Raw genomic sequence first — 15,998 nt, forward strand, 5'->3', positions numbered from 1 at the left:
AAGCCTACCTGTTTCATTTCTATACCAACAGAGAAATTGAAAATACTTGGATCACCTTGTTTCTCATAAAGTACCTATTATAATAGTCGTATTATTGTAATTCACAGAATTCGCGAACTTAATTCCAGCATCCAGCAGGAGTCCTCCTCGCTCCAGCGGACAGTTTTTCCCATCAGGTGAGGTGGCAAACAAGCGTTCGGAGAAACATACACTAAAATGAAGCAGCATTCACTGACCAATTCTGGCACAAGATTAGATTTTGTTTAGAATACCATTATTTTTTTTTTTGCAATGTTTGTTTTTTCCCTCACCCAACCCAAGCAGAAAAAAGCAAGACACAAGTCTTCTGCCATACTAATGTATTCCATCTTTCAAAAAGAAAGACATGATTTTAATATTACTTAACAATATGTTAAAAAAGTAGCCAGTTAGGCTTCAGTGTTAATACAATTATACACTCTATAACAGATTTGATAGTGTGAGTACTGTTCTTTTTAAATTTTCTCATTCTGCAAGTATTCTTACACAAGCTGGCTACAAGTCAGGAAAAAAAATCAAAACACAAATAGCGTAACTTGTACACTCTTAAACAGTAGATTGTGAAAGAACTGAGGAAATACTTGTCCCATAAGAGCCTCTTTTTCATGAAGTCATGTCAGGAGAATTCTGGAGCAGATGAAAGCACAACTGACTAGGTCCATTCCTTTGTCAGGAGTCAGAATGACAAAACATAGCTAAATGCAGAAGTGACAGGAGCCACTGCAGATGATGCAAACTAGTATTTTGGCCTCCACCCAAGCCTAAGCAATTTAAAGTCTTTGAGGCCAAGGCATTCAGAAGGAGATGGAAAAGAGCTATTGTTCCAACTCCAACGGCATACAGCTACAATCAAGTAAGTCTCACTCACAGACTACAAGCACACAAGCTAACAAATTCAGGTAGAAAGTGGCAATTTTTCAGTCCGCAAGAATTATCAGGCCAAAGGGTTCAGTGCAGATCCACACAGCACTGGGGACAAGGCAAGGCAGCACTGGCTCAAGACCAGATAAGCTCTCAGCACAGCAGGACAGGTAAGTGGAGTTGTCGTTCATTGATTCCTGCAGGGTTCCCTCCCCATATTGTGTCATTTCAATGTGCAGCAAAGGTGGTTTTTTTCAAGCTAAAATTGGACCAGTTGATGGAAAGTCTCTGCCTCGTCTGTCTAGCAGAATCCAAGCAGAATCTGAAAAAAAAGTGATAGAGTAAAACTTATGTTCTTCAAAAAAAAAAAATCAAGCCACTGATGGTATCCCTTTTCTGAAGGGTCATTCCAATTCGGAAGTACAAAGCTTAAAAAAATCATGCCATGAAAAAAATTACTTGCCCCTTATTCATAAACCCATTTCTTTGAACACCCCTGTATTGCCAAGAATAATTGGGAGAAGAAGCAAAGAACACTAGCAACACAGAAGCTAGCTGAATGTTAACTAAAACCAGAGCTGACACGGCTGTATGTACCAAAACCCTTGTAATAGTAAGAATGTAGGTAATTTATAGAGCAGAAGCACCAATGGCATTGGGCACTGCTTTTTCTAACAACAATCTTCTGAGTACAGCAAAACTACATGAGACAAAGGCCTAGTGAAAGGAGATTTGTTTATAATATAGCAGATAAATAGTCCACTGGACTGGACTGGAAAAAGCATCTTTAAAAAATAAAAATCCACTTAGTAGCTTTCACTGGACACACTGCACATTTATGGATGAACTTCTGAAAGAGCTTGGTATGTGCTCAGGAACAGGTGTTTCATCGACAGTTAATTCATGTTTCAATCCTTTATCAAGGTATGGTGTAGCTTGATTAGGCTACAAGTTCCATTATAGCTTCAAGGTAGCTCCATCTGTAGCACCCTTCTCTGAAAGAAAGGCTGCACAGCTTCTCTAACAGCTGAAAGCCAAGTAAGGGGAGCAGACAGAAGAAAAGAAACAAAAAAGGTACAGGGGAAGGTTAGAAGAACTGAACTTATTTTGTTCTTTCTGTGCCAAAGGTAGAAGCACTTTGCAAAATCAATTCTGAAGTCAAGGTGTAATTAACGTATCCATCTATCATCCTACTAACAAAGCAAGGAGAAAGGATGACAAATTAACAAATTATCATTGAAGAGTATGAATTCCACCGATGTTGTTGGCTTGCCATTGATTGTATCGGGAACTATCCAATGACAGAACACACTCAATGTGCCTTCGTGGCATTCCCCTAAACAGCACCTAGCAGGGCACTGCAGGCACGCATAAAGAATTGGGCACTTCCTAACAGATGGAATTAAAGGAGGAGATGATATCAATCACTGAATTGGTTATAAAAGAGCAGAGTTATAAAAGCTCTAATTGCTCATTTGGAATCATGTGTGACAAACTCATTTCCAAACTTCAGCAACACTTCTGCAAGTAAAGGACACTTTTCTGCCATTTATCTTATTGAAAGTAAAGAATTGGTGAACTTTCCTGTTTTATTATCACAGACACTGCAAACTTGAATGAAGCTAAGAATATTACCTGCAGCTTGTAGCACAGTGCTGGTGCTATGCCAACAATAGCATTACTTAATGTACGCCACATTTAATTCATAAAATCTGCCTTTTAGTTTAAATAGCAAAGTCTGTTAACTGGCACAACTTAGAAAAATACTTTTTAAGAATAGAGTCTGTACTTCTGAAATTTCATCTTCTGTGCATGTTAACATTAATTTAAATCTGGCACATGGATTTCATATAGAAATAACCAGCACAGAGAAGCAGTTGTCCTTCGCAAGACTCAGATATACATCACTTCCCAGGCACATTGACTATCAAAAGTATGAGTTCAGAGAACATTTGAAATCCATACTGCAAGTCTGAGCTTAAACAAAAAACACCCTTTAAACAAATGGTTTTAGTTGTGAAACACTAGTATGGATTCCAAAACTATTCAATGGTAGGAAGCTAATGGATCTGTAGCCATTCAGCTTTGGCTATCACAATGAAAGACTCACTGAGAAGTATTTATGGGAAACGAGCACGCCCAGTCACCATTAAAGACGACAAATTTGAGTAATCTATGGTATTACTGAAGAACACGTGCTATGTTACACACACATGAGCTGTCTTCCCATATCTGAATAACTTAAATATGTGATGCATAACCCCCGGCAAAGCAACCAAAACTCACAGAAGAACAAAGTTTCACAAACATCCGTTCATTCTTTTTCTTGACACTGCACTAGTGTAAACATGCCCTCTTTAATCATTAGTATAAGCTAGTACCCGCAGTTGTGCCATCTATATTTCATGCATAACAAAAAGTTCTAAAGCAATAGCTCCTCTAAACATGTAAAAAAAAACCCTCATGAAATAACATTTTGCTCTGAAATTCTGAAGTTTTTATTTGTTCAGTACTTAACATCTAACATTGCATTTATATATATATATATTTAAAAAAACCACTAGCAAGTATTTTGTCTGTGTGAATAATAAACATTTTCAAATTTTGCTTATAGAAAAAATGGTAGCTGAGGATATTCTGAAAGCTACATAAAGCTACATAAAGATGATGACAAGGAATTGGTCATTAAATACACTGAAAGCACCACAACAGCTTTATGGGCAGAGGTTACAGCACTTTACCTTTTAAAATATTCCACTTCTCGCTCTGTTTCGTCCATTTCCACACTGTCTAGATCAATGTCTTTGGGTAGAAAAACATCATCTACAAAGGGAAAAGGATTACACTAAGTTAGGTTCCATGGGGAGGAGGGACGGAGAAAGGAATAAGCTTGAACAAGCTGCATTAAAGACACTTTTAAAGAACTGTCTGAACCTTGTGGACTACTCATTATTTGCATTTAGGCTGAATTAATAGCAATTTATAATTGAAAAGCCACTTCTTAAAAACGTTATACTAGTATTTCTCAGCTCAGCCTTCAGAAGGAGTTAGACAGGAGTAAGGAGGAGACTAATCAACAGTGAATGTACTGATCACAGGGATTGCAAAAGATCCAATAAACCTGGAACACCGATGAGAAAGGTCAAATTATACAAGGGCGTTGACAAATTCGGCAGCAAAAGAACACTGTTTGCCTGAAATTTGTTGGCCTGGCTATTAACTAAACAGCTCTAGAAGCATTTTAAGAGTAGTATTCATAAAGAAAGAATTTCAAGAATTCTTTGTAGAGACGCTGTACTCCTCCTGGACACTGTTATCAGGCTCTGTCTGCAAGTCATGCCATGTGCAATTAGTTTTTTTTTTTTTATTTAAACATTTTTCTAATATTTTAACATGGCAGGAATTTAGGCATCAGCCATTGTAACCACGTTGGTGTATTATACTGTCTCAGTATATGATCCTCTTGTACTTGCTGAAATAAACACACGCTTCAGGAAATGTAAAGCTTTTTGTAGAAAGAAATTTGAGAATTTTCTTCACAAAGCCTCTTCTGACTTGACGTGTACTCCATTCTCACCTCATGTATACTCCATTCTCACCTCTGAAGCAGCCTCAGAAAATGTTCCAAAAACCATGAAACTCAACGCAACTGAAATCACCTAGCACACAGGGCAGCTTTCCAGAACCCCTGGATCTAAGAGAACAGATGACTTCTCTAAAGGCACTCCTGACGGTTCAAAAACTGTGTGCCTTGGCCTTGCAACTTACTTCAGAAGAACCAGAAAGCCTTGTAAAACAGGGCTCCCTGTACCCTATTTTCTTCAGCCTCTTTATAATGAAGAGTTGGAAAATCCTGCCAGAATAAATTGAAGAAACAGATCACAACAGAAGCAGCGTTCACTGCCTTAACACTTCATTTTTTACAATTATTTTTTCCTTAGTTCATTTTTTGTGCCTTTGCTAATTTAATACATCAATCCTGTGTCTTTAAGAAATTGCAACCAAATGCAAGGTGTATTACATTAGCTTTTAGTTCTGAAGTCAGAACGACTCAAAGCAAAGGGACTGCCTTGTCCAGATCCTTCAGAGAGCAGCACAATGCCTCTGAATTTATAAAGAGATAACGTCCTTGTACTTCCTCACGTTTGAACATTAGCTTTCAGAACCTGTAAGTGTACTTATTAGAGTAGCAGAAAAGAAGCGTGGGGGTGTGCGTACGTGTGGATACGTGGAGGAGAGATGTGGGAAATACCTAAATGCAAGCAGCCGCAGCAACCTACCCACCCACTCCTATTCAAGGGTTTCCTCCACATGTCTGTAGGACCAGGAGAAGAAACCAGACTGGAGTTTTGTGTTTTTCCAGTGATTGGAATTAAGACTGTACCACAACACCGTATACACAAGAACTAAGGTCTCAGAGAAAAATATTCAGGGCTGTATCACGGTCAGATTGACACAAAATTGAAACAGAGAAAATAAGAATTAAAAGAAAGAAGGGTGGGCTGACTCAAGCTGGCCATGAAACCACAAAAACAAAATGAGGCTCCATCTCTGGCTTACAACAACCAGAGGCTTGGTTTGTATTTCTATAAAGCTTAAGAAACAGAAGTATACTGAAACATGTGTCTTCAAGCACAGACTGCCACAGAAGGATGGGGCAGGTGTATGTGCTTACCCGAGAATATTGCAGTTCACACTGCTGTGCTAAATCATTCTAGAGAACAGGCAGCTCATTTCTGCACTGCTGCTGCTCAGCTCCTGTGCGATCACTGGGGAGTGACCGGGTGCTCTGAGCAGACAGATGTCTGCACCACAAACTGCCACCCCAACAGGCAGCCCCACGAGGGACCAAGCACACACAGGAGCAAATTGGTGCCTGAGAAGAGCACATGGATGAGCATGTTGACAGAGCAAACCAGCTCGCACTGCAGGCATTCATCAGCTTTGATATTAAATCATATTATTAGATACTTTCAGGAAAATGAAATAAAGCAAAAAATTCAATGGGAAGAAAACTATGCAAGTGCAACTTGTTCGAGTCACCTTCAACTTCTGCTGTTTTATTAATTCTATCAGATAAATCTATTTACTAGCACAAACTGGTATTCATGTAGTGAAAACACTCCATATTATTAAGTTACATAATCCCACTAAATTTTCACAATGACAAATAAAAACCAGTGAATTAGTTTGTATTTACTACACCTGTCAATATAAATGCAAGAAAATATTTTCCACTGAAAAAATGAATATGCACGAACAATTTTTCTTTGGCTGCAGAATCCCCTGGTTTCCCTTGCACAAAGGGTAAGACCAATTTTAGACTGTGCTCAACGCTGTATGAGAAACAGCTTTGCTTTCAAACAAGTTCAAAATGGAATTCCACATACTGCTCAAGTATTCTAAATATTCTTAAACAGTAAAGAGACAGACTACAGAAAATAAACTGATTCTCTACTGATAAAAACCACACAAAAACAGTGGCATGTGCTAGTTTATTCTTCCACATCTCCACTAAAAGTATATGCGTTTACTAAAAGCACACAAGTAACTTAAGATCGTACATCACACCACTGAGCACCCCAGAAAACAAACTGAATTTATAATTACAGGGGCTTGAGTTTTCCCAAAACCTGTTTTTCTGTTTCTCTAATTTACATTAGCAGGGCTGACTAAGGATAAACGTCTGGACTTAAGCGGTAGTAGTAAAAAAACAAAATAAAGAACCATGATTTCTTCATCTTTCTTATATACTTACCAATGGAGTTGTTGACTTTGTCCCCTTTTTTCTTCTTGTTTTTCTTGTTCTTGCCTTTTGGTTGAGGAGAATCTGCAAGTATTAGCTTATTATTTTGTTGCTGCTCATTAGGTGAAGGGGATTCACTTGGTACGGGGGCTTTCTCTTCCTTTATGTGGTTCAACTGTTTTTTGTTGTTGTTGTTTAATTTCTTCTCCTCTTTTTTAGGTTCTGCAAGTGTTGGGAGCTCTGCTGCTTTTGCTTTGGCTTCTATTTGGTTTCTGGTTTTTGTCTGAATCTCAGTTGCTTTGGGGGATTCAACAGGCTTTTTCACTTGTTCAGCACATGGTTTATTATTTATTTGTTTTAGTTTCTGTTTGCTGTTTCCTTCTTTATGTTGATGCATGATATCAAGCAGAAAGGAGAGGGGCTCATGCTGCTTTACACTCCCCTCTTTCTGATAAAGCAGCTTTGAGTCTCTAGTGTTTACGGGGTTGGATAGTTCACAGCCTGCCTCTGAAACCGGCCTCTGTTCTGTGTGATTCACATGTCTTGACAGTGAACCAGAGGAGGTTTCTATCTTTTCTGATTGCTCAAGTGTACCATTCTGAATGTCTTCAGGTGCATTTGGGACAGATTCCTTCACTGTCTCGCAGTTTCGAGTAAGCATGTCCACCTTCTGACAGTCTTTACTTGTTCGTTCTTTCTTCTTTTTCTTTACAGCCCTCAGCTGCTGAAGTTCTTGAAGCCGCTGTAGCTCTTGTTTCAGCCTCTCCTCCTCCTCTTCTTCTCGCCGCCTCTGTTCTTCAAGCAACTGGTGATGCTCCCTTTCCCTGGCTTCTGCTTCAAGCCGAGCCTTTTCTTCAAGCTACAAAAGAACAGTTGGATTATTGGAAGTGACACAAATTTTGGAAACTAGTTTTAAGTATCCTTTTTGGTTTTGTGTGTGAACAGCTTAAGTCTTAGGGCGTTAGGCTACCAGCTTATCTGACCCCCATTTGACTGCTGTCACTACCAACCACCATTCATGGTTTTTTTTTTGTTTGTTTGTTTGTTTGTTTTTTACTAATGCTAAGCTTAACTTCATATCAAAGTTTGCTATAATCACCAAGCCCCGCTGAAAATAAAATATTCAGCTTCATTCTCTCAACTGCCTGTGAATTACAAAGGTAACTCATGCTTGTGGCATGTTGCATCATTTACATGTTCTTCCCTTCTGGTAGACTTTCTTTTCAGTGTTTATTAACATTAGGAGGAGCAGTCACTAAAAGCAAAACACTAAGCACATTAAAGACACATTCCAAACTGTCAAAAATATTAAGGATGGTGAAATTTTCTGTTAGCCATAAGTCCGTAACCATGTAAAACAAAGACATAGGACTTTTTTTTCCAGCTGTTACTGCAAGTAACTAAAACTTTGTGCAGTACTGTTCTTTCGTAACAAGCAAAATGGGATTTGTACACTGAGAACAATCCTGTCCATGTAGTTATTTTCCTGCACATTTACAAGTGTCTATAAAGGATTCCTTTTTCAGTTACAGAAGTCATGCAAAAAAAAAAAAACATAACCCTGTAACATAAACATCAGGTTTTCCAAACCCATGGAAGCATTTAAAGCACACAGACTTCATGCCAGCAAACAAATCCACAAACATGAAATATTTACAGTGATGTCACACAATGTGCTTACCAGAATTCAAAAACATTCAGCAATCAATCTCATTACAATTTGAGCTTGCAGTATGTTAAGGTTGATACTTAAACTGCAATAATAAAGCAATTTTTCTGCTTATTTAACTTAGAAAAATCATTTTCCTCTATTAACTCAGCAAGTGTTTTTGTCATCTTCAAAAAAATATTTTCTGTATTACACATCAAAGATGTTTGTGTTTGAAATGTCTCTGCCAATTTCTGTTTGAAAGCAACCTTTAATTTTTATTTTCTTCTCTGCAGCTTGCCACTTCACTCTGACTTTGGACAGGCCTTCACACCATCACACGGCACAGCACTCTACCTCTTTCAATTGGGACAGCAAGGTACCCAGCACAGTCATTCTACACGTAAAAACTCAAAACTTAACTTCTCCACCCTCATGAAAGCACTGACCATGTGTTTCCTTGCTTCTTATAGTCATCTTTCATAACCATTATTCCAATGAAGAAACATGAGCTTTCTAATTTCCTCCAATTTCAAAATGTCCATTCTATACAGCTATCAAATTCTTGTTGTTGACACTTAGAAATAACTTTCTGAAGTGAGGGAATTCCACTATAAAGCTGACTTGCAGCAAAATACACAAGGACATTGTGAGAAATCCTCTTGTTCTATGTAACTTCTAAGCATCAAAACGGGTAAGTAGGCTTTGTATGCACAAACAGGCAGAATACCACAAACTACATAGAAAATAGTTAGGCCAGTATTATAAAATCAGTACAGAGCCATAATACTTAAAGAGTGAGCACAAAACACACTTAGATGCAAATGTAAGGTTCTAGGATAAGCACACTTTTAGATCTTACCTTTCTTTGCTTATGTCTGGCTCGCTTGGCTGCCCGAGAACTGCTTACTGGTTTGGTTTCAGAGCTGTTTATGAATTGTAGCAAGTCCTCCACCTTTCGATGATCAACAACACTTTCCCTTTCGGAGATCTGATCCGGTTTCTTCGGCTGCTCCTCCTTCCTTTTTGTTAGACGCAAACGAAGCTTTTCTCGCATCTCTGCGTAATTTCTACTGGTTGGTGCAGCAGGCGGCTAATGGACATCAGACAAAAATTTAGTGACTAAAAGCTTCACGGACCTAATACTCTTGAGATTTTGAAGTTTTAGAGACCTTCAAGGTCCAAACTGAAGGTCAAAACCTGCATACTGAACTCTTTATGTGTAGGTGCACCTGAGCGGATATTTAACAGGCAACAGATCTCTCAGGCTTGTTGCTAGCTCACGAGCTTTATTTTCCAATTGGAAGAATGACCAATTTTGCAGAAGAATGTGCAAGTGAGAAGACAGAGGCCTTTAAAAGCAAGAAAGGAGACTTTCATATCTCCTTGTGCTCAGCATGCTACATCTGAAGATTTAAGAGAGCATACCCTTGCTGCCATTTCCATGATCTATCAAGTCTCTTTCAGGGTTTGGGCTACACAGGCCTGAGGGCCATCACTGTGAAGGGCTGATACCCTGCACCAAAGCACACCAGCATATTTCCAGCACATCAATAACATGTTAATACTGCTGTAAGATGAACTCCTGAACCATGTTTTGTATTTGCATTTCCAACCTCAGCTCCTGCCTCTCGACTCCTCTTTGCTCCTCCTGCCTGCCTTCGCCTCTCCCCTCCTGCAGCAGATCTGGTGCCCACCTGTTTGCAGCTGCACCAGTTCAACTCCCTAAACCAACAAAGCAAAGCCTATTAACTTCTAAAACTCCTATAGTGTTCTGTCTCTTCAGCACAACAAATAGTTCACTGTGCCATCAGACTACTGACAATAACAGAGGAAACACAGGCATGGTGGGAACATGCAAGACACAGGATCCCTTTCGCTGCCCCTTCCAGACACAGGGCAGGGGCTACAAATTCACTTCAGGCTTGAGGATGAAGCTACAGCTGACCAAGTACAGAGCCCATAAGATGAATTTTTATTTCAAATGGGAAAAAGAGAGCCAGAGACTCAAATCCCACTAGCAACCTGATTATTAAAACAGACTATATGTACAGATGTACAAGTAAGGCCAGCACAAAATAAAAAATTAAGAAAAATTGATGTGGTAACTTAACAGCTCCTGCCATTTCGCTTGTGAAAATGAAAAGGCCATTAGGAGAATCACTAGCTATGTTAGGGGTATGAAGAAAACTTGAAGGTGCTCCAACCAAATCCTTAAGGAGTAAAAAAAAAACAATAGGGAAAAAAGATTTTGTATAAACTCTATAGTTCAAAGCTTCATAATTTCTTCAAAGTACCTTATAAAGGCAAATTCAAGTCAGCACCTATCAAAAGGCACCAGCAAAGAAAATTGTTTGTAATACTGAAAATAGGCAAAATGCAGTTTGGGTTTTCCTTTTATGAAAATATAATTTAAACTAACTCTGATTGAGTTCTAGGTGAGTTTTTTTTTAGTGTCACATTAAAATGAGTACTTGGAGAACTCGAAGTTGGTTCATAAATTGCCACCAACTTTTTTTTTTTAAACATCCCACATGAAGTTCATTTTAACCCAAACTCACCACAATATTTATAATTACACTACTATAGATGAACGCATGAATTTTGTGAAGTTATTTACATGGCTGAATGCCCATTTGCAATGTCATAGTCAAACATGGTATCTATTATCCAAGTCAGTTGCTTCCTAAATCTTTTAGCCATTTTTATTACCCTTGAACTGCTTTCAACTGGAAAGGCTTGTTTCAATTCTTCATTTCAAAGAGGAAAATTATTTGCTACCCATGCTTTGAACTTCCTTTTACTACTCTTCTCTCCAGCAAGCTCTACACTGCAGCTAAGGGGGTGGCATTAATGTCACATGCAATTGATGAATTCATGACAAAGAAAAAATAAAACTGGAAATCCAGCAACTTACTCCGCCATGGCCGAAGAACTCACAGTAACAGCAGTCACAGTATTTTCCTTCCTTCTGATTTGTGGATGTTGAGGTACTTGAGCTATGCTCTGAACAGCTGTCTTCATCTTGGCTCTCCTCTCCATCATACTGTTGATGATCATATGTGTTACTGTTCTCACAGCGATGGCCCTCACAATCAGGATCACTGTGTTAAAGTGAGAAAAAGTTTTTACAAACTCTAAATTATAATACAAGTAACACTGAAAAAAACATGTACAGCTGTATGTACATCCATCAGGAACACCTCTCTAACCGGGATGTCAGCCAACAGTGATGCATCAAATCCTAAGGCATTCTTACAGTAGCTTTCAAATGGAGATTCTCAAAACCAAGAAGAGAGACTTGATGATGCATGGCAAAGTGATTTATGAAAAACTCAGTTGGTGACTCACTGAATAAGTAGCCTACAGAGTGAGCTGTGGAAGTGTTCCTCCTTGTTTTTAAAAGGGGTAAAATAACTTCAGAAGCAGAAACTTTTAGCTTTAATTTGGAATCGTTTTGAAATAGCTGCCATCTCATTGCTTGTGGTCTGAAGACAACTATGCAGTTGTAAAATGCCAAGCTTATTTCTAAAATCCCCTGGTTGTAGACAGATTTTCAAGCCCTTCACTTAAAAAAAATCGGCATCAGCAAAAAAACAAGATGTTGCCATTACCCTCTTTGTACCTTAATTTTTTAAGGAGAAAATTTTTAAAGGAGAAAACACGGTATGTCTCTCCAATAAGCAGCAACACAGCAGTTTATTCTCTCCGAAGGACAGCTTAAATACATGCCCAACACATCTATTGCTCATTTCTTCTGGAACTGTGATGTGGTTTTCCTTTAACTGTAGAAAATATTTAATAAAACTCATCTAGCATTTGTTCTTATGTTTAAAAAGTGAAAACATACCATCATCTGTCCTATCTGCAAAACATATGTGAATCTTCCTTCTGAAGCTCACTCCTCACTCACCCCCTGCCCTCCCACAAAAAAAAAAAGTATCATTATCAAAAATTAGGGAACAAGGCAAAAGAAAAAATGCTCACAATTCAGTATCCTAGTTAAGGAAAAGGTATGCACAACCATTACATGTAACAGTAGGTACCTGACAGCACAAACATTCTGGCAAGTCTATCAGAGCAATCCTAGTACTGCTGCTTCTTCTCTGTTGAGAGTTAGCACTGCAGTGCCCAGCCAAACAGTGGGATAGTGTGCTAGGAAATAACAGATACAGCTCTGTAGAAATCAAAGCTTGGTTAGTTCTGTCACTCAGCTGCTAGACTTACCTGCAGACACTTGGCGGGGCACTTACAGAGCTGTCTGTGGTAGAAGTAGGAGGTGCAACCGTAGCAGGACAAAGACCTGAATGAGGATCCACAAATCCAGGGGCTGTTGCAGCAGTTTTGGGGAAAGAAGGAGCAGCAAGATTTGGAAGATGGGGCGTAGAAGCTGGAGACAGTGCAGCAGGAGACAGTGAAGGAAGGGATGCTAAACTGGTAGGACTATTTCGTGGTGCAACTGGTGCAGAATGTCTATGGTCCTCTTTATTAATATTGTGGAACACTTCACCTAAATTGAGGGGAAAAAAAGACACTGCTTACAATTAAAAAGAAATAAGTTTCCGTTTAAACGCCCGAAAACATCACTCAGTGGTAGATGTTCTCGGTTTCTATAAAAACTGGGTATTTCAACATAAATTACCAGTCCCGAAGCCCAGATACCAAAGTCTTTAACCAAATTATAGAATGAGTACAGAGAACACCACTCAAGAGTAGTAAGAACACTGATTAAAGATAATCTCAAGACACAAAACTTTACTTAAATAAACACGTATAGATATTTATGATTAAATATATTCGAGTCAGTTACTAAGCTGTGAATTACAACTCCTTACCTATTGATGAAGGTCTCTTGGACGATACTTTGAATTGGTTGCTGCTTGACTGCACTGTTGTAGCTGTGCAAGAGACAGAAGAAGTGGCAGAAGAGGTTGCCATGACAACTTTATTAGCTTCCATAAAGGCATCCTGGAAATTGTACAGACATTTCTTCTTTGCAGCATTTTTCTTCTCTTTGCTGTCAGTAACTGCTGATGCTTCGTTGCTAGATGTAGTAGGAAGTGCTTCGGGTCTTATTTCTGAGAGTGCTGGTGTTAATATATCACTCCCTTCAATTGAAACACACACAGTAATTAAGAATCATAGAATTACAGAACTGTCTTTATGGTATTTAGAACTCAACATTTCATAATTTAGATGTAGTGCTGCAAGATGAACAAGGATATGCTGTGAGTATTGGCTTGGTCAGATTAGTGAACTGATCCTCTCCTCCCAAATACCACTCCCTTTCCCTCCCCCCCAAATACAGCTGTAGTGAAAGTGTTAAGAAGTCCCACAGCAGAAGTAAAAAAACCCTTTAAGTTACATGCCAAATGTGTTAACAAGTAGCAAAGACGCTACAGATACCTATAGCCATTTATACTTGAAAAAATAAAATTGGATACCTTTTTACATCCTAAGTATAAAAGCTTCAACATGGGAAGTCCAGGTTGTCCATGCAACAATTACAACATAGGCAGGAACAACACATCCTTCTATCAGTGCGGTGTTATAAACCTTATCTTTACTTATTGGTAATTCCAGACAACTACGGTAACCCCTTTGTGATCAGACCTTTGACACAAGCTTGCCACTAATCATCTGTTGGAACAGCTACTCATAACTACGCTTGTATGGAGATGAGCTATGCTACTGGGGAAAGTTTTCTGGAAGTTTTTAAGGTCTTCCCTTTCAAGTATCACTTTAGTAGCTTGACCCAAGTTAGCAGCAGATCAGTCTGGAAAAAAAAAAGCCAAAACACAAAACCAAGCTCCCTTTTTCATACAAGTTACTTTAAAAGGCAATTTTTATATTTGCTATCGTGTGAATGGAAGATATACACAGGTTATTTATTTATTAACCTGTTCTATTTCACTTTAACACTTAACATCTCCAAAGGCTTCCTGGCTTAAATAAATCACTTGCTAGATTTATGTCTCTGTTTGAATGACAACACTATCTCTGTGCACCGTAAGGAGGATGTAGTACCATGTCACCAGTGCTTTTATGACCCTGTAGAAAATGAGCGGGCCTTCATAACAGAAGAATAAAAATACCTTAAGCTTCCCCTGAATTCCAATTTCTTTGCAACCCTAAGCATCCAAAGACAAAAATTCCTCTACAATGACCACAGGTGAAAAATGGTAAGCTATTCTTCTGCCTTTAGAGTCCTATCACCAATGCATAGGAACTTGTTTTCCAATTTTCAGCCCCACTGAAGTACAAATGGCAGCAAGTCTCTGCCAGCACCCCATCTTATAGGAACGTGATGATAAAACCTTCCATTCCTGGAAAAAAAGTGCCACATTCCACTCAAAATATAAGACTTAACTAGTCAGTGTGAAATAATACCAAAACCTCACCAGGAATTGTATCAGGCAAGAATGTAGCAGGATTCCAGTTCTTGTCATTCATCATCTCTGATCCCCAGAGACTTATAAATTTAGAGCTATTCCAATCTGGAGTGCTCCCAAAACAGCTTGGATAAATATGATCTTGGAGAGATGCATTGAATACTTGATGCTTGTTTGAATGATTCTGAACTGGAGCTGGCGGTAATGCCTACAAAAATAAAGAGTATTTTCCTCATTAATATTCTGTTTGCTTACACAGTCACTCCAACAGCAACATTCAAATCATAAACTGTTTCAATTATGAAAGGCATTGTGAAAAGCTAAGGGTAATAAACAGTATTTCCCAGAATGATAAAAAGATGGGTTTGATTTTTTTTTTTTTAAATGCAGATAACTTATTACACAGATTTTATGTATATATTTTATAATCATAAACATTTCCTTTAGATTTAGATAGAAGATGAATACCAAGAAGCCTTCTCCAAAAACACCGTGGTAAATATATAATATCAGTGGGTCACCATTTTTCATTAAAAATATTTATTTCAATGTAGAACTTGTTAGGAATTACTACCTTTCAAAGCCTAGGCTGCCAAAAACATTTCTCTGACATTATAACCACTACCACATAAAACAATTGTGATAAAGGATTACAAACTTCAGGATTGGAAATAGCACAATAGAAGAACTAAACACTTACTATTTGAAAACATCTTTTAAAAGCTTGATTGTATTTGTCTACTCTTTTCACCTCCAGTACTAAAAGGTTCCCAGCTTGAAACAGGCAATGAATGCACCCTTTTATTCCAAAAATCATCTTAAAATAAGCCCAATACAATACTTTTTCCTGTTTTATAGAGGCAAGTTGTTCTGGCGCACCCCATTTCTTCTAGCTGAAATTGTTTATTCACATTCTAAAATGTAACTTTCTTCCAGAAACCTTGTGCAATTCCAGCATTACGTTCAATTACTGTCACCTTTTCTTTGGCTTTTTTCAAGTGATCATCCCATTCCTCCACATTTCATGCAATGAAAGGCTATACTGGTGTAGATCTAAATATTAAAAATGTCACCTGAGTCCAGTAATTTCAGAAACTAATGCCTAAACACTCCCAACCAAGAGAACTTGTATACCTGGACTTTTTATTTTTATTTTTTTAAATCCAGACAGATTTTCATCATCTGACTAATGGTGAAAGCCAGAGCAGCAGGAATACCCTCCATAAAAGAAAACTTGCACATGTGGGTAGAAAAAACATCACAGAGACAGAACAGCCTTTCCACGATGAAACAAGCCTGATGCAGTCGGGCT

The 15,998-nt window shown here is 38.3% G+C and overlaps 1 protein-coding gene across 2 annotated transcripts in view; it reads right to left on the reverse strand.

Annotated features, from left to right (window-relative positions):
• Positions 1–326: 326 nt before the first annotated feature.
• FAM193A (family with sequence similarity 193 member A) overlaps positions 327–15,998 on the reverse strand; it is a 75,484-nt gene continuing 59,812 nt past the window's right edge. For both annotated transcript variants that reach the window (XM_032186736.1, XM_032186735.1), the window contains 8 exons: positions 14,696–14,894; positions 13,130–13,402; positions 12,522–12,804; positions 11,212–11,398; positions 9,157–9,387; positions 6,659–7,505; positions 3,642–3,723; positions 327–1,222 (listed from right to left, as the gene is read on the reverse strand). In XM_032186736.1, the coding sequence (XP_032042627.1) occupies positions 1,129–1,222; positions 3,642–3,723; positions 6,659–7,505; positions 9,157–9,387; positions 11,212–11,398; positions 12,522–12,804; positions 13,130–13,402; positions 14,696–14,894 (2,196 nt within the window). In that variant the 3' untranslated portion in view covers positions 327–1,128. The remainder of the gene's footprint in view (positions 1,223–3,641; positions 3,724–6,658; positions 7,506–9,156; positions 9,388–11,211; positions 11,399–12,521; positions 12,805–13,129; positions 13,403–14,695; positions 14,895–15,998) is intronic.

Source organism: Aythya fuligula, chromosome 4, assembly GCF_009819795.1.
Source record: "Aythya fuligula isolate bAytFul2 chromosome 4, bAytFul2.pri, whole genome shotgun sequence".
In the NCBI taxonomy this organism is placed as follows: domain Eukaryota; kingdom Metazoa; phylum Chordata; class Aves; order Anseriformes; family Anatidae; genus Aythya; species Aythya fuligula.